The sequence below is a fragment of the Bolinopsis microptera genome, chromosome 4, assembly GCF_026151205.1.
Source record: "Bolinopsis microptera isolate Bmic1 chromosome 4, MBARI_Bmic_1.0, whole genome shotgun sequence".
Taxonomy (NCBI): domain Eukaryota; kingdom Metazoa; phylum Ctenophora; class Tentaculata; order Lobata; family Bolinopsidae; genus Bolinopsis; species Bolinopsis microptera.
Window position 1 is genome coordinate 12593663 of NC_087075.1, and position 20554 is coordinate 12614216.

Here is a 20554-nt window from a genome sequence, read left to right on the forward strand (position 1 = left end):
TTTTATAGTGTGACAAAGTTTACAACTCACTGCCGGCCGCATTTAAGCGATATCTTATCGTCTGATAAAGATATCTTTATGCGACAAAGTTTATCTAGAGGATGAAACGATTATCCTAACCATTGAGGGTTTATATAGTTTTATAGTGTGACACATTTTACATCATCGTGCCATTTAGTAGGGTCACTAATATTTACCAATATCCTCAAACTTCAATGAACGTGTCCATAAAAGAGAAAAGATATATATATATAATATAAAAAATAAGAGAAACACCTATTTCACATCTAATCGAAGATATTGAAAAACAAAACAAATAATCATCTAAAAACCATATAAAGATAAGAAATATTTAAATAGTATTATAAGTTAACAAACACGTATTATTAAAACGAACCGAAAGCACAAGTTGAGCAGGAACATAAGACTTCTCCTCACACCAGTGCTTGATGATGGTGACATCTCCCTCAGATTTAAAAGAAGGAACTTTACCTCTTATCTTCCTGACACAGATCATCACTCTCACATCTCCTACTTCAATACCCCAACGTGATTTCAACCTGTGGGGAAAATGTGTTGATACTTTGTGCTGATTGGTTGGTTTGTGACACGTGGTTTTCATCACGTGGTGTATTATTTCAATCCTCAAATTTTCAACTTTAATAGCCCACTGCGATTTTAATCTGCGGTGTGGATAATGTAAAGGGAAGTAGTATATAGGTCGGATACCGCGATATGTTGCATAACAGTGACTATAAACTTGTTGAGTTTTATACCATTGGCTGGATTGATGCGGCTAGAACGATGGAATCTCCTATGAGAGATGAGAGAAGGACAATCAGGAAGTATGCCACCCACATTCCACAAAAAATCATAATATTACAAGTTGACTTACGCAATGCACTCTCGACTCTTCAAGTGCTTGAAACAATCCTTCTTGTTCTGAACAGCAGCACTCTTACTCACACAGCTGTCTTCAAGCACGTAATCGTGTTCCTCCGTGTGCACCCCTGGGTATTATTAATTAGTAGGTAATTAGTATAATTAAATCTTCATAATCACCAACACAGAATGATCACTTATTATGATCTTGTGGGTTTTTGATTGACTAGTAAGGGTAACTTAACAAGTAATTTTTCATGATATAACTATATAAGTTAATTATCTCCGTAATTTAGCTTATAATAATGACAAGATATATTGGCAGAAATTACAATGAAGTTTTGATATTTAGTTATTTGTTTTAGGAAAAGATTAGACTTGGGCGTTGTTTTTAACTATCCCTTGTTTAGAACTTTTATTTAATTAAGTTAATTAACTAATTAGTTAATTATTTAATTAACTAATTACCTACGACCATAGCCTCTACAAGGTGAGGATACTGAACATAAACCTCCTCCCCCAGCAGTGCAGTGTACCTCTCTAGAGGTGTCTCTGATTGTGGGTCTATGTTGAGGATACAGTTCTTGTCCTTGCTTCCAAACTGGAATATCTTACACCCAGCTTGTGCGAACTCAATCTGAAGGGAGTAATGGTTATTTTAACATAGTTTAATAATGATAATATTAATTATATAGATGGTGTTTTAAACACTATATTACTATTAAGTGACACTAATTATACTTTAAACACTATAATACTTAATTTTAAACATATCCACTGTATAGTGTATAGTATAGTGTATAACACAATTTAACTGATGGTGGTATATTGTTGTAAATTTTGGGTCTAATAACACTGAAAGATCTTTGCCCCCATGACATTTAAATTATCAAAGTTGAAAATTTAACGTTTGAAAATTGTTCAGTGCGCATTTTCCAAATAACATTAAAACTGCAAACCTCGTGTTTTAGATGAGTGGAAGTAGGGAAACCCATTCTGAATGGATCAACTGCCTTGTCAGGGAAGATCCAGGTCAACTGATCGGGAGGTATGAGGAAACAGGCTTTGTCTCTGAACTCCATACTGAGGTTTTTTAGTAATTACTGGACTGATTAGCTAATGAGTTTGTTAATTACTGGATAATTACTGGGCTGATTAGCTAATGAGTTTTTGAATTGGCGGATAAATTAATAGGCTTCTCAATAGAATAATTAACTAATTGAACTGAAATTAATTATCAGACTTAAGTGCTGGGGCACTCTTTATTCTCAAGGGCTGAGGTAGTACAACTACGGATTATTCAGCCCATATTTCATCTAAGAGATGTTTACAGAGTTTATTTGTGCAAACAAAAATAGAAAAAAAAAGAAGAAATTGCGTATCATGTTGAGTTGAATGAAATGAAACTCAATATCTAATCATGGTCCGAATAAATGTTACTCACTTTGTATAAGAAGGTTTGAGATCGGGAAAAACACCAGGATAAGATGAAGGGTAGAGACTAGTGTTGTTAGGATCAAACGTTCCTATCAAACAGTCCCCGTGCTTGTTCCTGGCCTTCTCGTCGTCTGTCATACGGGACAAGGGCGCGGACATGGCATCTACTAACCGTTCCTGATAAGAGTGGTCACGTACAATCAGGAGAATAACTTTAAAATATCATCAAAGTATACTTTGATGATATTTTAAAGTTATTCTTAAGTAATAATAACTAGAAATTCGTACATCGCTTTATAACCAAAAAATTTGCATAATTTCTGTCTCGGTCTTTGTCCCTTTAAACCCAAAACTGGGAAAACAAGTAGGAATTTTATAGATAACCAGATCACTGCAGCGACAAACCTCATTGATAAAGCTGATAAGAACAACGGCTTCCCATTCTTGCTTTTTACCGTTCAAGTCTGTTTTGAAAGTTCTTGGGTAGAAATCTGCGATAGGAGAGTCCTCTCGGTACAGCTCCTAAAGATTTGGTCTTAAAATAAATTCTTATGAAAAATTTGTATTATATTTATAAATAGCAGTGATAATAATATTATGTAATAAATCATATTAGATAATTGAAGTTTCATAAAACCACTGTTCACTATTAAAATAAAACTTAAATATTACTCAACAGTATTTAATCTATACATTCTAGAAATTTACTTACTATTATATACTAGGTAAGAACTGGACACTCATGCTTGAAAAGATATCGATAATACTGATGCATAGTATGAAACCAAATAACAAAAGATGTTACACCAATTATGACCAAGATAACTTATCAATAAATTTTCTCAAGTTCGTGAAGCTATAATAGGAAAGTTTTAAGAAGATCTATAAAATATTCCAGAGATTGGGACGATGAGATTATTATATGTTAACAGGAAGACGACTGTACAATGTACATCTTAGGAGCCACTCGCTACTACAGAGAAGCTACGCTCACCAAGCTGAGAATTTAAAGATAGGATAAAAAGTTTCAATGAGAGACTATTAAGTGAGTATCTGAACATGTCTTGCAGATAATATTATATAATGTACGTCAATTATTTTCAAATTAAAAAGTTAAAACGTTTTTCTGCTGTAAAGTAAACTATAGCGCTGACACCTAATCATGCCTTATTGATAAACTAATAGAATTGTGGGATCTCACATTCAACACAGTACAATTAATGTTATTAATGATATTTTAGTAAATTATTATCATCAATAACATTAACAAAATAAGAATTAAGGCTTGATCGACTACAGGCCGTGCGCAGGGGGGAGGCGATGCAGACTGCCTGAATAGTGGTAGGTAAATGTTTGCTCTTCTCAAAAGGGCAAAATGTCATGAATTTTTGATAACGACAGAAAGGTTCCAACAATCACACAATTAAATAATTAACTAATTAACTGATTAACTAATTACAAACCTGAAGAGCGGTAGGTAACAGCTTGCTGCTCCCGTAAGGAAACACTGCCATCAGTTGTTGGAAGGGACAAAAAGGTTCTGATAGGTCGAGATCTATGTTCATTTCGGCTACGTTTGATAAGTCAGAGAGGTAAGGTGCGTAGTGGTATGGGTAGAACCTGACAATTAGTATAATTAATTAATTAGTAAATTAGTAAATTGGTAAATTTCGCTATTATGAGACATAAGGTTAAACACAAACTTAGTGAATAAACTGGGCTTTTTGGAACTTACGTCAAAATGAAAAGGCCAAAAGGTTCAGCGACTACCGACTAAAAACATCAAATTATATATGCAACCTCCTTATAATAATAATAAATTGAAATTTAATAACACCGCTTTTAAGATAAAACTTATACTCAGCAGTTTTTAAACTAGTCATCCCAGAAAATAACATGAAAACTAAGTAAAGAAAAGTAACTTATGCTTGAAAACATATCGTCAATACAAAAGCCAGAAAATAGTGTACTTTTAAACATACAGGGTGGGCCAAAAGTCAGTACCCATACGTTGGCCTGAGTAGCTCCGCCGTGTTTTATATTTGAGAGCTGTTGCTTTGCAGTTGGCATACTGTACTTACTGGTTCGAGGATTCCGTCGTCAAAATTTGAAAATTCGAATATTTTAGACCACGCCCATTCAATATTAAAACACCTATATTGTGTTCTCTGAACATGCTGAACCCCTAATTTTTTCAGAGACGGTAAATTATTAAATGTTGCATATGATCTGAAAATATGAGGCAAACCGGATTAGAAATGACGAAGTTACCAAGCATTTTCTGTATCTCGTTAACAATATTGACTGGGTGATTATGTGACATCGTGACACGACACCTTAATTGGGCACCCTTAACAATTCCCATAATGTTTAACGGGGTATTAAACGGGGGCACCTTATCACGTGATTAGGTAAACCATTCACCTGATCACACGTAATGAATAAACTCGTTATGCTTCATATCTCGGTCATCTGAGAAGCTACAGTTCTAATTCTTTCAGGACAAACGTAATTCGAATGGCCAAACACAATTCAATAATATTTAGCTTGATCCGACTATCCAAACTATCAAATAAATGTGAAAATGAACCTCCATTTGAAAAAAATGAACGCGAATATTTTTCGAGTTGACAAATTCCTCGAACCAGTGGTGGTACTAAGTCATACCAGAAAGAAGTATTTAAATTGGGCACTCAGTGACTGAGCTATAAAGGCCAACGTATGGGTACTGACTTTTGGCCCACCCTGTATTATGCAAAGATCAAACACCAGATAAGACAAAAATAGTTATTGATAAAGTTTTTCAACTTATGACTAATATAATATATTAAATATATAAATTAAAATATTATCAATTTTAAAACTCACCAGCTCCAGCTCTGACAGCCTTGATAATAATACGTGAGAATCCACTTCAGTCCTTCCACGTACTTCAACCCGATCTCCTTTTGAAAATCAGGTACTGCCTTCTCTGTCAGCTCAAACTTGTCCATGTAATACCTGAATTCCATTGTCGCATTATTAGAGTGTAAAATCCGGATCGGAACATTGTTTATGAGTCGCATAGTTAAAATGTTTCTTGGGTAAAATTTGTATTGATCCCGTTTGATGCGACAAGGAAAAGGCTCTTATCAGGAAAGGAATTATTCTTATTTAAATTCTTATTACTAGAGTCGTCGCATAAAAATGCTATGACGTATTATTATAGCAGAGCAGTACAGTATCGACCTATTATAGTATTATAATGTGTGCACTGTGCCTGGCGCGCACAGTGCACACATTATGTATATTATGTTCTATCTTTAACAGTAATGAATGTCCACCAAATATTTCGATTGTTTCAGTATCAACTGTAATTCCCCATCGACTGCTTTTGAAAATCCAATGAAACTATAATGAAGAATTAGTTGAACTAACCTTTTCTTCTGAGTTTTAAATTCGTTCTGTAACATGTCAACCTCCTCCTCGCTATCCTCTGTTTCACCCTCACTATCAACCATCATCATTGCTCCGAACTTTTCCTTTAGCTGTGAAAAAAAGAAGCTGCTATAATATATTAGTTTTATTCTATGAAATTATAAGCTGTTGTTTAACTTTTATATTATTATAAATAGTTTTATATTATGAAATAAGCTGTTACATTAGTTAACAAAAATTATATATACGCTATACGACTCCGAAGCAGCGCCCCAGTCAACTATTAATAAGTTAATTATAATAATATAAGTTAATTTAACAGTGCAAGTCTAGAAAGCGATCTATTAATTTAAAACTCCTTGTTTCAAAGTAAGATTTAATTTAACTGACCCTGTCGGTTTCAGACTGTTTGTCAGTCTTGCTCTTCCTCTCCTCAGCTTTACCTGCCATCCACTTCAAATCCTCGTACTGTACCTCAAACCTTTCCAGATCAAACCTGGAGATATTATCATTGTTTTAGGGTACACAGTGATTGTACTAGATGGATATTGGATAGTTGTCAATGAGAACTTTTTTGAAGTGCATACTTTTATTATTTTCATATTGAGTCCCGCTTGAATTACTTCAATATACATCTTCTTTGGGTATATTTTTAATGCGAAGCGTGTGATAAATGTTAGAATTTATTTGTTAATTATTTAAAGGTATACCTGGAAAGGACCTCCAAATAGGTACCAAGGTGCTTCATGTTCATTTCACCGTTCAAATGCAGATAATCTGAAATTAAGAAGCTAATATTCTGAGTATTGTAAATTTTAAGAAGCCGAAAAATAAATCTAGAATTTCTTGATCAATTAATGATGGTTTATTATCAAGTTTTTAATAAATTCTCGTTTAGTGTTAGTCAACAAAAATCTAGTGTAACATACAAAACGAGTATGAGATACCAATGATAGTAAAAAATTCACACATTACTCTGCCTCAAAATGACCCTTAATCAAATCTGAGGCTAAAACATCCTCCACCACTTACCATCAAGGCTAGGTCTAACATCCTTGTAGGTCTGCCACAAGGTGGGGAGAGATCCAGCGTGAATGTGAAAGTCAGGTAGATGAGGTATAAAGTCGTTACCCACCAGGAAGGTCAACAGAACAAAGTCGTCTATTATCCTTTCCAGATCGTACGCGTCTCCCAGAGCTTCCTGGTTTAGTTGAAGACGTTTTATTGATAGTGGAAAGTGGAATACATTTTTTTTTCTAAAACATAAGATTTACGGCACTACCTTCAATCATCGTAGAATCTCAGAAATATAAATCATGGGTATGGTACTTATCACAATCAATCGGAATTGCAATCTTAAAGCAATTACATGCATGCAGAATGCAGGCGGTCGCGGTGTGTTAAAAAACCTTCAAACAGTGGAACTCTTTATCGATGTACTCTCTGAACAGAGATAAATGAAGGAGATGGAAACACTGTTCGTCGGCCGATGTTATTCTTTTTTGGGCCTTCCCGAACTTAACTTCCTCTCGGAGTAGGGAAAAGTGCACCTCGTGAGTCACAAGACCCAGTAGAATCTGAAATATTTTCGAGGGTTATGATTTAGAGAACGGTATATTTTTTTTAATGTCTTTAGCACGAACCCATAACTCCAATCCACCAAACCGTTTGCAACTGATAGTAACACCTAAGTCCCAGAAGCCCTCTAATATTAATTCCACCACACCCGGTACCCACTATCTTATCTCACTATCTTATCTCACTATCTTATCTCACTAACTCACCAGATCAGCGTCCAGTCCGTACAGACAATGTCTGGTCTCTGGGTCATAGTCAGGCTGCTGCTTGGTGTATCTGATGTACTCCATTATCTTGTGTTCACCTTCACCTGGAACCTGAACACATGTACTAGTTAAGAGTCACGATTTTAAAGTCAAGAACAAAAAGTCAAGAAATATTAATTGCTGAAATATCAGACTGCTGGCTTATTGCCAACATACTTATGCAGGGAATCGATTATATGTGTAACTTACGTTGTGACCGGAGAGAACAACTTTAACTTTCTGCCAAGCTGGGTCACTGCTCATCTTCTTATTGATAAAGTACTTCAATTGTTCGTGTAACTTGCACATGAACTCGGTACCTGATAATTACATCTAATTATCCCTGACTATTACATCTCATTATCAGTATCTATCAAAACTTCATCGGCAGATAAGAACGCAGATTTTAAATCCTTTCAATCAGTAATTGGATCCTAAAATGAAAACAAAATGATAGACTACAAAAATATGACCCTCACCAGGAGTAATGCAGTTTGAATCAAACTTATCCTCGGACGGAAGTGTTTCTCCCTTAGCTATTGCGTCTTTCATTTGCTGCTCCACATCCATTGCTGATCTGGAAAGATATTATTTTGTAACTCTTAAAACCCCTTATCATGCGATAAGATTACAAATTCTTTTACAAAGGAAGCATTTTAAAATTGTAGATGGATAAGATCACAAATCATCCAAACTTCACAAGTATCAAATTATAAAAACCTGAATCTCCTGGCTCTTTGCTGGTTCATTTTAGCTCTGGGTGCGACCCCATCAACTGCCATGAAGAATAACTTCTTGGGCTTTATCAGTCGGAATAAGCACTGCAAGGTTTTAATTTTCATCAACTCAAAAACATTAATATTGATCACAAATTTTCTTTGTTTATAATTATTTGTCCTTGAAATATCTTAATTTAATTCTATTAGATCTCAATAAGGGTGCTCAAGAAGAGAAGTTTAAGAATAAAACTGGTAAGTTTACCAGTTAGTACGTCACACAAACCTCTATGTAGTTAAATATGTTCTGAAATATTTCCTGTTCTGATATTCTAAAGTGCGCATCTTCGTCATTCGGATGTGAGCAGGGATGAATAATTCCTGAAATTGTATCTCGTTAACGATGGAGACCATTCTAGAAGGCAGTGGTTGCAACAACCATAATTTCTACTATTTGCCAGATTTCCACATCTATGGTTCGATTTAAAACATTTCCTTGTGTTTCACTAACCGTTCATATCAAGGTATATGTTATCAAACTCGGGGATCTGGTACTCCTTGATAACCTGACTGAGGCAAGGATACCGTTCTGAGATCCAGCGGTAGAACTTCGGAACTCCCATAACAACATAGGTCTAGAGGAATGTCGTGTTTTAGGTATGTTGTGTTTTAGGAATGTACCCAATGTAGCATACCATATAAGTTTATGAGATACCATGCCGTTTAAACAAAAATCCAAAATATGTAAAAGTTGAAAATGCACCGTCACTAAAGCATACCTTTAACAGGTTTTAGGTTTGTAGTTAATCATGAGAATGGCGTTCTTGCAAAAGAATCGCATAAATTTGATGGCCAGTTTTTACGAAAGAAAAGCAGCTGAGATAACGAAACGCAGCTGAAATAAACGGTTATTCTGTCTTGTGATGAAAATTTCTCGGCAGTCAAAAGTCAGACAGCAAAATGGATAATATGTAAGTTTAGAAATCTATTAAAGTATGTATTTTACGACACTAAATTATACTTTTAAAATATTATAATTAGACAACAATAAGCATAGTTTATTGTCAATTAAAACACAAATATTAATCATGCTAAATTTTAAGAAGAGCATGTTTAACTTGTTTAATTCATGATTATTGTAATAAACAATGGATATGTTATTATATCAAAGATTATCTTAATAAACGGAATACAAAAACACCTAAAATTAACCATCTACATACATTAAAATCTGCATACCACATAATTTTATAAGATACCATGCCAAAACAAAAAGCCACAATATGTAAAAGTTGACAACGCACCGTCACTAAATCATGACTTAAACAAAAGAATATAATATTATAATTTAAAACTTTGCCAGACAGCTAAGAGTCTTTACAACCATGTAAATTTGCTATCAAATCATACTTAGGACTCAACTTCTCAGCTTTCACAAAATCGTTATTCTTCAAAGCTTCATCAATCTCATTTTTCAACCTGACCACCTCAGAGTTAAACAGCTTAGTTTCCTCTCCTATTTTCCTCAGCAATAGCTCAACACTCTCCTCACATTCAGTACTCAGCTCATCAGCTCCTTCAACAACTCCTACAGTCCTGCGTTTAACCATGTTTAGGAAGGAGTAGGTGTAGCAAGCATCGTATTCTAGAAGAGATCGAGATATTGTGCTGATGTCGGAGGGTATTGCCTTCAGAGAGGTTAGAGTGGAGATAAGGTTTGATATTAAAGCTTTGTAGCATTCTTTGTCGAATAACGATTGTTGTATCGCAGCTTTGTCTAAGAGTTCTCCTAATGCTTTGGAGTAGTTTTCCAGCTCTGACTCGTCTTCTTGCCTTGTTTTTTCAACTTCAGCAATGTTTTCAGTAAGTGAATTTAGGTGGGAATCGATTTCGGCTTCCTCTTTTGATAGTTTAGCAGCGTCCTGAAAACGCTTTTTATTAATGGCTTCACTCTTTAAACCTTGACAATTCTGTAAATTTGTCTTTGCCATGAGCTCATCACTTTTCAACTGAGAAATCTTCCGCTGATGGTCAAACACATCACTTGATTTCAACTCAATGAGCTTTTCTTGAGTAGATATTTCATTGATAATATCAGACAGAGACTCCGGGATAGAGAGTTTATTAGAAACGTCAGTAGAGACTGAGACGTGCACTTCGTTGATTATTAAACCTTCGTTGGCAGAAATTGAATCGCATGTTTTGGTCTTCAGTTCGGTAAGGTTGTCGTTCACTCTGTCCTGAATTGAGTTTATTTTATCAAGTTTTGAGGAGTAGGTTTCAAAATCGGCTGTCTGCTTGGCAAGGTTTGATTTATCATTCTCCAAGGAAACTGATTTAATATGACAACTGTCTTTTTCCTTTTTCATGTCCAACAGCTTTTGTTGATGTAGTTTTTCAGCTTCAACTTTGTCGACGATAAGTTTCTTCTTTTCTTCAAGGATTGCATTTTCTTGCGACTTGAGTTTTCTAAGTCGCTCTTCAAGAATTTTGATCTCAGATTGTACACCTACAAGCAGCTCATCTTGGTATTGCATCTGAAATAACCAGGGATTAATTAAAAGGTCAAAAACGAGAAGAAAAGTAAAATGGGTAAGCAACGAATAATTTGTGATACACCGACAAATTTGATGCCAAGAAAACAATATTTCATTCACGATAACAAAAATATGAATGGTACTTGCTAAATGGAAATAGGTAACATAGCATTGAGTGATAATACTGTGCTTACCTGTAGATTATGGTCGTCTGTACTGACTCGAAGTTCATTCAATAAATTAGTTTCCCTTTGCTCCAAATAGTCCGTGTCAATTGTAAGATGTTTCATCCGACAATCTAGAGCGTTCTGAGCACTAGCTAATTCCTGCTTTTGTTTGTCGATCTTGGACGAACACTGAACTTCTATCTTTTTTGTTATTGATCTGAATCTCGTTGATAGTTCGTCCAGTCCAACACAGAAATTCTTCAAAGACTCAACGTGATGTTTCCTTTTTGTATTCAGACTTCTGAGCTTGTCTTCAGTTGAGTCAAGTTGTCTGGGAGGCTGGAATTGTAATAGTTGAGATTGCTGTACGTCTTTGAGGACATCATCTAAAGAATTCTGCAGTTTATCGGCCTCATCGTATGAGTTCGTATCAATAGCTGTTTTTATTTTTGTCTGCAGTTCCTTAACCAGACTGGCAGATTTCTCAAACTTAAGCAGTTTATGAATTGACAACAATGAACTAGCTCTGATAGTGTCTTCACACAGTTTCATCTCCTCTAATATCTCACTGCTACCAGAATCATGATCGATCTTTATACCATTCAAATCAAGCTCAAAATGCTCGATCTCAGATGAGGCTCTATCAAAGAAGAACGTTGTTTTGTTAGACTCTTTCATCGGTTCCGGTGAAAATCTGGGAAGGTTTGGTGGTTTCTCTTTTGATACCTCCCTAGAGGCAGGTGCAGATCCTCTGAATGAAATTGTTGGTAAAGGAGCAAGCTCATCCTGAGAGGCTTTATTAACTGCTGGAGTACTGCCATGCTCACGTACCACAGGTTTACTGGATCTGGTCCAGGTTTTTGGTAACCCAGAAGCTGCACTTTGTGACATCTGTCGCTCCCCTGAACTGCTCCTTGGTCGATTACCAGGGGTCATGTCTCTCCGAGGACCCATCTGGCGGGGATCAAGAGAGTGAGGTTCTAAAGGGTAGCTGTCTGGAGGAAGTTCCTCTTCTTCGATCAGGTTACTCGGCAGAGAAGTGCCCTCGTGGGATGGACCTGGGGGGAGGAGGACGGAGGAGGAATTGTCGAACTGGTAGTTGGAGTTGTGGAGAGGACGACTGCTTGATGATCCGTAGCTTTGTAGGGAGTTTGTCATGGAGAATTTGGCGTCGGTTTTGCCGAACAGTTGAAGACCATCAAACATTGACCCTTTGGACGTAGACGTGTCCATGGTGTCTTATAGGTTTGATATATTATTTCTGATACACGTGCCGCAAAAGGATCATTTGAGGTGAAGAGATTCCAGGACGACAAGAAGATTTTATAAAGAAGTTGAAACGCTAGGATGTCTTGAAAAGCTAGTCAAACTTTATAGTGAAGTAATCATTCTGTAAGCTGGAGAAGGAAGTTCATTTACTACTAATTATCGTTAATAGACTATGTTCAAACAAAAATTAGGTTGAATTATACGAAGAATAAATTTAATCAGTCGTTCGGTCTTACTACAAATTGACATAAAATAAAACGAATAGCTCTATTTTCTTGCAAAATAAATTATATGATACGAACAATATTGATATCTAACATCAGTGATAAATAAATAATTCTACAATCATAGAACAATGTAAACATAGTGTATGATTTAACAATAGAATATTATAAATAATATAATAATAAATTTGATATAATATTTAATTATATTAGAATATTATTATATTCATAATGTCAAAAAACTCGAAACTATTAAATCTATATATTCCATCATTATTTACATTTTTATATTCAAAATGTCATAAGATTATGTCATAATATAAGATTTATCGTTCAAACAAACTATAAATGACTATGACGTATGGAATACAAACACTTAAATTACACCAAAACCAACGTAGGAACTCACAACTCAAAAAAAGTCACCAAATAAAATGAAGCCCACCAGGAACCCGATTCTAACAAATTTATACAGTCATTATAACAGACCATAAAACATTAAAAAGAATTAAGTCGAGACTCGAGATGCTTAGTCAAAATACTATCAATGAATATATCCTAAAAACGTTACTCAATGTTTCGACGTTCAACTCCTCAAAAAGTTCAGTTTCTCTTGCGCATTATTCACAATCCATGGATGATTCATGATATCGTTTAACGAGGGTCTCAGTTTAGCATTTGATACGAGAATCTTTGAAATTAGCTCGGCTGCTTCAGGGTTTACGTATTCTGGAATTGAGTACTGAAACAATAGTCTGTTAGTCGGTTTTATTTTCAAAAATTAACCTCTGGTGTTGGTACATCTCAAAAGTTCTTAGTTTTTGATAATTTTGCTATTTTTCATTAAATGAGAGTTTTTGAAGCGTCCCAATTCCAAAATTATACCTCATTTAAGTTGGGATGATTTTACCACTTGCACTATGTGTTTATATGTATTAAATCTTCTAACTGAAACCTCTGCATCATTTAAATCACCTTGCAATGTTTAATGTGAGACATAGTTTCAGCTGTTGTTTTCAACTCAAACGGTGGTTTTCCCACCAAGAACTCGTAAGTCAGAATACCAAGACACCAAATATCAACATTCTCATCGTACTGAAAAACGGAGATTATAATTCTGATTTGAACAGAAAAAATTATCTATGTATTCTCAAAATATTCTAAAATCATTGTATATACAGTGTAGTTATAATCTCTGATCATTCTAACCTGAACAATGTATTATATACAGTATAGTTATAATTTCTAACTCATTCTAACCTGAACAATGTATTATATATACAGTATAGTTATAATTTCTAACTCATTCTAACCTGAACATTGTCTATCATCTCAGGAGGCAAGTAATCAACAGTTCCACAAAGTGTAGTCCTTCTTGAGTCGGGAGAATGGATTGACCAACCAAAGTCTCCGAGCTTCAGCAGCAAGTTCTCGTTGGAACCTGGAGGGTGTGTTCTGTTTTGATTTAATTAATTTGTCTTCATAAATATTGCCAGTCGAAATATAGTCCCAAATAAAATCATAGTTTTACAGCAAATTTATCAAAAGGATGACACCAAGTTCGCACATTCTGCCCAGTTATAGCTTATAGTAACCCATCTACATTCTAGAAGTTAGGTTTCTACATAATATTTTGTTGTCAGTGATAAGTTTCGACTGTGATTGATTTTGGACACGACTGTTATACTCAGAGGAAAATTAAGAATAAAAAGGAAAGCTGCCCTGTAAAATGTGTAACCAAGAGTTTTCAACTTAACAAGTATAGCTACCTGGCTCAGTGCCGAGTAGTATGTTCTCAGGTTTGATGTCTCGGTGGAGAACGTTGTGTTTGTGAATGTAATCTAGGGCGTTGGCCAGCTGTTTTACCAGAGTTGCGGCAGTCTTGTCGTCAAACCGTTCCATTTTCTTCAGATGACGATAAATGTCACCTTCCCTCGCATATTCTAACACTATGTATATTTTCGCTGAAAAATTATTGAATTTTAAAAATCATAAGAATTTGTCTCGGAAAATTATGGGATAAATTGTAGGAAAATACACCCGGTGAAGTAAGAAGTACCAGGCACCTGCTCAAAACTGGAGCAATATTACAAGCACACAAATTTCTTCCACAAAATAGGAAAAATGTAAACTATTTTCACCACAGAAATGAGTTTAGTGGCAATATTTCAGGTTATAATCAAAAGTATTAAAAGGGATTTACTAGTTTGACTTACCAGCATCGTGAAAGTAACCATACAATCGGATGATATTAGGATGTCTGAGTCTACACTGAATCTCCAACTCCCGTTTTAACTGATGCATCACCTCGTTTCTCTCCAGATCCACCTTATCGAGACATTTGATGGCAACGACAAACCGACTCTTTTTCTCACGGGCAAGGTACACTTTGCCAAACTTCCCTTTACCTAGTGGTTTACCTGCAAAGAATAAACATGTACATTTAAAAAAATCTATTATGAAATATTGCTAATCTGTTAAATGATATTACCGAACGTTAAGTATAAATTATTGGTTTTAAACATATTTCTTAATTTACTATTATCAATTTAATATTGTTCAAGAAGATAATAGCTTATAATAATGATGAAGTTCGAAACCAACCTATTTCAAAGTCATCAATTGTCCAGGCTTGTTTCTTCTTTTTGGTATTTTCTTTGTTTGTTCCACTGCGTTCTGCATTTTCTTTGTCAAACTCTCTGAAACTGTCTGGATGGCTGTCAGACACAGCTTTTGCTCCAGCTGTCGTGCTGTCTGTATCCATGGTTGGAAACAGCTGTCAAGAGAGATTCATTAGATGTAATGGATAGTTGGTTAGAGAGAATTTGTAGCTATAAACGTTCTAACATTGGGTATCTATATAACCTTTATGATTTAAATATTTCTATTCATTGGGAATGGATTTCGAAGAGCCTGGTTTTAATATTTACTGAAATAGTAAAAATATATCAAGGGATTTTTATACTGTGAAAAACTGCATTTCACACAAATTTCTTGCATCATAACATTATTTACAGTTAACATAATATTATCATCTTGACATCAATTACCTCAATATTCAACACTAAATCTACAACAATGTAGCAATTTTACAACAATTAAAATCAGTTCACATTGGTCCATAAATGAAGTAACGATATAACTTGGAAAATATGAACTCTTTCAAAAGTTCTAATTAAAGTATTAAAAATACAAAATTGTCTCAAAAAATGGTCATAATCATAAGTTGGCTAATTTTATAATAATCAAATTCATTCAGGTTGGTGAGTTGGCAGCTCATAATATGTCATTATAGACTGCCCGCGAGACTTGATCGGTTCAGCAGTCCATATGATCTGAGAGCAAAACTTTGTATACCATGTATTACCAGGAAGGTACTTATAGATGAAAACAAACTGCTCAAGAGGAGCTATCATCTTAGGGAGTTTCATCTTTGTGACCTGTCTTATAACGCAATCCTGGTCCATGTCTGAGTCAATCCCTGTTTTGTTGGGAAAAATTTGAATTTGATTGATGATAACTGGCATCTGAATAGTGTTGGTGACCATGACTTTTATCAAGTCATCTTTGGTTGTCTTTGAAAATGAGCAATAAACATTCAAAGGATTGACCAACTTTATGTCAACATAAACTTTAAATTCGACAGGATTTCGTAACAAGTTGTTCATATTCCTACCATTGACAAAACTATCAATGATATTAACAACGTTTTCATCTTGCTTGTGAATTCCTGTAAAAAGTAGTTTTGTCTTCTTGCTGTTTGGAGATAGATTGCCAAGACTTGTGCACAAGGGAAAAAGAACATGACCATCACTAGTCACTTGGGGAGTAAAATAATCTTGATTGTTGTGTGCAGGATGCTTGTTCTCTGCTGCATAAATCTTGCAATGAGCCATCCCATCTACACTACCCCGAGAACTGTCCTGGTTTTCTTCTTGTGAACTAACTTCGACTGCAATTTTCAAATTGAGAAGTGATGCTTTCCATTCTTCATACATAACACTGGGAACTTTTCCAGTATATTTCACAATCAAATAGATGTATAAGAACTCCTGAATAAAAGCTTGGTCTCTAGAGGTGCTGCAGGCAATGTCATATTTGTCTTGCAAGGTTAGTGGCATGTGAACAAAATAAGTATTTTCCTCGACTGATGGTTTCTGCCTAAAGGATTCTGATTTACTCTCATTCCTTTTCAAAGACATCACCTGTAAAAAAAAACGATATTACTGTAAGGAAATTATAAACCTCAGGGGAACAGCAATCACTTTCGTAATAATTCTATTTTGAATAAATAGTGCATCTCATCAACGAAACGAGATGCACTTGACATCTTTAGTCAGCTTAATTAACATCCGGTTTCTGCTAGAGAGTTTTAAAAATCGTTGTTTTCTTGCAAAATCATACCATGAACAGGCTAAATAAAATAGCATTAAGGGAGAATTGATTGAGTAATCAAGGCCCAAAAATCTCATAGCTGGTTCTTGTATTATCTTTTCGTGAAGGGCATAAATTTAGAAACCGTGAGCTTAACACAGTGGAAAAATAAAATTTTAAATTGTAAGGAGGTTGGCTGTCGCTGATTAGGTTTTTACACAGAATTTGTACATCAAATGTTGGAGTAGTTTGCTGTTTATTAATCTCATGATAAAATAATGATAGTTGAAATACTGATAGTTGTACATCCTTTACAATTTCGTCATCAAAGCCAAAATAAAAACTATCTAGTAGGGTATTCTGCAGTTCTTGACTGACTTGAATGCCCTGCACAGCAGTTTAAAGCTTCTTTAAAATATTTGTATCCTTATTGTATTGCTGTGTAAATTTAATTCTAATTATAATTCTAATCTACATCTGAAATAATAAATAATAATAATAATAAAATTTGGTAGCTTAAACACAAACTCTAAGCCCAGTGGATAAACCACAAAACTTATGCTCTATTGTGTGAAACAAAGATACTATCAAGGAGTGTATGCATAGGACATAAAAAGTTTGGAACGAAGATGACATGCTTGTGAAGCGAGCTAACAGTCTAATTGCTAATAAGTTCAAAAAGATCATGACATTAGGTTGCATCCTAAACAGTTTAAGCAAATAACATAAAGTTATATTGTCAATTAATCGCTCATGCCATAACTTTTCTTAAACAGGTGAGTTTTTAATAATGTTTTGAACAGATCAACATCGGAACAAGTCTTAATTTCAATTGGTAGTTGGTTCCAGATTTTCGGAGCAACAGTCTGAAACGCTCTTGGGTGCGATCTTGTAGATCCAACGGGTAGGTGAAAGGAGGAAGTTCTTCTGCTACTCGAACTAACAAATGTTACTAGATCACACAGATATGCAGGAGCAACACCATTGACTGCTTTGAAAATCAGTAAGCATAACTTAAACTCAATCCTCTCCTTCACCTTGAGCCAATGAAGGGATTTGAGCTTCTCCTCGACTGAGTCTCTCTTCTTTAATCCAAAAACTAGACGGTATGCTCAGTTCTGAATGTTCTGCAGCTGCGTAATTGAGGCTTGACTACAACCATAGTAAAGCGCATCGCAGTAGTCAAGCGATGAGATTACAATTGCTTGAGTCAAGTCCTTACATAATGTAAATCGTAAATCGATATGATTTAGATTACACTCCTATGTAATCATTAATCCAAATTGAGGCAAACAGCCGACGTGCGGCATTTATGGTTATCTATGATGTTAGTACAGTCAAATCCGTCCTAATTTAAGCCTTTGTCGGACAAAATTCGCAACAAAGCGTTTTTAACGGGATATGGTCGGGACAGGTCCCAGGAATCATTCCAGAGAGTTCCCAAAATCCTCGACTTCAGGAAAATCCACAATTACCACTTTTTTACCACCTTTTTACCACTTTGGTTTTCTGCAAATAAGTCACGTTCTGAATATCCTAGAAGATTCTAGTTTAAAGCATTGTGTTTAGAAAACAAAGAAGAACAACTTTTCCGTAAACAACTTTTTCAAAAATAAATTATTTAATTAATAAATTAAATAATTTATAAAATTTCAAATATTTCAAAAATATATTTTCATAAAAAATGTTCACAATTACATTCCACGTGCAATGAACTAATTTTTATAAAAGTTTTCACTTTCAATATTTTGGACTTGTAAAATTTTCGAAATTCGTAAAGAATAACCACTATTTATCACTTTTTACCACATTGAATCTCCGCTAATAAAACGACTTCTGAATGTCGTAGAAAGTTCTAGATTGAACCAATGTGTTCAAAATATAAAAGAGAACAACTTTTTATCTGACAACCTTTGGATTAGATAATTAATTGATTTATTAATTAAATAATAATTAAATTTTTAAAAATTTCAAAATATACTTTTTATCAAAAATATTTGCCGTGACGTAAAATGAATTTACTTGAATAACAGAACATACACCGTCACATAGATTAGATAACAGATTTAAAAATTCAGATAAATGGAATAAACGGTAAAATATCCAAATTTGTACGATACTATTATAGCTTATAAATATTTACACATCATATCTTTCGACTTAGTGTTGTGCTTAACTAGATTGTTAAACTGGTTTGTTTGGAAGAGTAAGCTTCAGCTTTACTTTACTTTATGTTGACTTCTCTTCGTAAAAAAGTTGAATCTGCTAAAAATCGAGGACTAAAATCACACGCGAAATAGTTAATATTTTGACAAAAGAAGAACACATCGTGTGCCTGATACTGTACGCGTGCAGATTCTATGTAAGTAGCTGTTAACTATTATACAATAATAGTAATATTATGTTTTTACCGTTTTACTTTTAAGTTTGATGTCAGTGGAGAGCGTACTTTGAATTTTCTCAATGTCATAGATGTAGCTTTTGGTGGTGAGAAACAGTTGGTGGTAAAATCCAAAGTGTTTTGTCATGTGCAGTAAAATGACAAGCAAATCAGTATCATCACCAATTACAGAAACATCAACTGGATTAGACCACAGAACTGCCTCTCTGCAAATCAAAACATTTGCAAAACGATGTGCGAAACGGATTGAAAATGACGAAGTTATCAAGCAATTTGTTTATCTCGTTAGCGAAATTGATTGGGTTATCGATGATTACCTAATCGCTTATCACGTGACAGGGTGCTAGGATACCGTAATTGGGCTTTCTGCACGATTTCTGTGCCACGCTTTCACTGGATCAGACACCACCAGTCGGATCCACGGAGTTGGTAAGGATCGGCTATTCAGAACGATCAGTTACAACGAACTCCTCTTCATTGGCCGATATAATAGTTAATAGCACTATGTTTACAGTATGCACTGAAGGGGTATCCTAGTTGCTTGAACTTTTAACAGGTGCCCCGCTTCATTTAAACCTCAATTAAGTTTCCTATCATTCGGTTGAGTCGACCGTTGAGATCCCTTAGATCCAATGGATCCTTAGCTACTCCCTAGACTAGGTGACACTGGGATTCGAACCCTGAACCTCTGCGCAGAAGGCGGATGCTCTAACCGCTAGGCTAGATATGAATCTTTGGAACTGGTCTATGGTCACTGTCTGCAATAATACACACAAGACGTCACTCAGAGCTGAATCAGTCATGCCGTTGTACTGCCGTTTAATTTCGTTCAGTGACCAGGGGTTGTTGATCCAACCTGTGGTGCGTTGATTTCTTTATTTATACAAGGTATGAGAGGCGTCAGGATAAAGAATAGGACTGTACGTATCCGTTTCAAATTTGCTGGGCATAGTTTAAAAGTTAGTGCACTTACTTAAAAGATAAATAGTTTAAATAGTACCTGAGGACAGCAACCCTTTCCATATTTCATTCCATGCAAATTTACATTGTCGATCATTCGCCCTCTTAAAGCTATTCACCGAAACTAACTCCTCATTTGCCTGGTAAATTAAAACATTGTATTGGTTAAGAATAGCTGATTTCATAAAAATCGAGATCACTAGATGAAGCTAGACTTTCAGTTCTTGAACAGAAGTCGCAATCTTCAACAGCAGACATCAAGTGCGAACAGCTCCCGCCAACATCTGGGGCAGCTGAACAACATTCTTATCGTGTTTATCATCAGCTGCAGGCGTGGGATGAGAATG

General features: G+C 35.0%; 3 protein-coding genes across 4 annotated transcripts in view; all 3 read right to left on the reverse strand.

The window, feature by feature from the left end:
• The window catches only part of LOC134813714 (5'-3' exoribonuclease 1-like), a 28733-nt gene extending 19817 nt beyond the window's left edge, over positions 1–8916 (reverse strand). For both annotated transcript variants that reach the window (XM_063821571.1, XM_063821572.1), the window contains exons 1-19: positions 8787–8916; positions 8562–8656; positions 8280–8380; positions 8039–8136; positions 7770–7879; positions 7521–7631; positions 7146–7313; positions 6769–6937; positions 6447–6513; positions 6127–6232; positions 5737–5846; positions 5188–5319; positions 3783–3939; positions 2725–2841; positions 2327–2496; positions 1842–1965; positions 1351–1519; positions 896–1010; positions 398–560 (exon numbers count right to left, since the gene is read on the reverse strand). In XM_063821571.1, the coding sequence (XP_063677641.1) occupies positions 398–560; positions 896–1010; positions 1351–1519; positions 1842–1965; positions 2327–2496; positions 2725–2841; positions 3783–3939; positions 5188–5319; positions 5737–5846; positions 6127–6232; positions 6447–6513; positions 6769–6937; positions 7146–7313; positions 7521–7631; positions 7770–7879; positions 8039–8136; positions 8280–8380; positions 8562–8656; positions 8787–8898 (2394 nt within the window). In that variant the 5' untranslated portion in view covers positions 8899–8916. The remainder of the gene's footprint in view (positions 1–397; positions 561–895; positions 1011–1350; positions 1520–1841; positions 1966–2326; positions 2497–2724; positions 2842–3782; positions 3940–5187; positions 5320–5736; positions 5847–6126; positions 6233–6446; positions 6514–6768; positions 6938–7145; positions 7314–7520; positions 7632–7769; positions 7880–8038; positions 8137–8279; positions 8381–8561; positions 8657–8786) is intronic.
• A 242-nt stretch (positions 8917–9158) lies between these two features.
• Positions 9159–12408, reverse strand: LOC134813864 (uncharacterized). Its single transcript, XM_063821750.1, has 2 exons — positions 11007–12408; positions 9159–10812 (listed from the first exon to the last, which is right to left on the reverse strand). The coding sequence occupies exons 1-2, from the start codon at positions 12210–12212 to the stop codon at positions 9643–9645; spliced, it is 2376 nt and encodes a 791-aa protein (XP_063677820.1). The 5' UTR covers positions 12213–12408; the 3' UTR covers positions 9159–9642.
• Positions 12409–12800: 392 nt separating this feature from the next.
• LOC134813865 (aurora kinase A-like) lies at positions 12801–15486 on the reverse strand. Its single transcript, XM_063821751.1, has 6 exons — positions 15077–15486; positions 14689–14892; positions 14242–14436; positions 13786–13913; positions 13448–13567; positions 12801–13214 (listed from the first exon to the last, which is right to left on the reverse strand). Exons 1-6 carry the CDS (start codon positions 15234–15236, stop codon positions 13059–13061), a joined length of 963 nt encoding a protein of 320 aa, XP_063677821.1. The 5' UTR covers positions 15237–15486; the 3' UTR covers positions 12801–13058.
• Between the last annotated feature and the right edge of the window lie 5068 nt (positions 15487–20554).

What these genes read in the sequence shown, in the direction of transcription:
- LOC134813864 (XM_063821750.1), bottom strand. Translation starts at nt 12,212, where the DNA reads ATGGACACGTCTACGTCCAAAGGGTCAATGTTTGATGGTCTTCAACTG. An exon ending in CAGACGACCATAATCTACAG is followed by an intron (nt 10,813 to 11,006) that starts GTAAGCACAGTA and finishes TGGTTATTTCAG; the next exon opens with ATGCAATACCAAGATGAGCT.
- LOC134813865 (XM_063821751.1), bottom strand. Translation starts at nt 15,236, where the DNA reads ATGGATACAGACAGCACGACAGCTGGAGCAAAAGCTGTGTCTGACAGC. An exon ending in ACTACTCGGCACTGAGCCAG is followed by an intron (nt 13,914 to 14,241) that starts GTAGCTATACTT and finishes CACACCCTCCAG; the next exon opens with GTTCCAACGAGAACTTGCTG. An exon ending in AGATGATAGACAATGTTCAG is followed by an intron (nt 13,568 to 13,785) that starts GTTAGAATGAGT and finishes TCCGTTTTTCAG; the next exon opens with TACGATGAGAATGTTGATAT.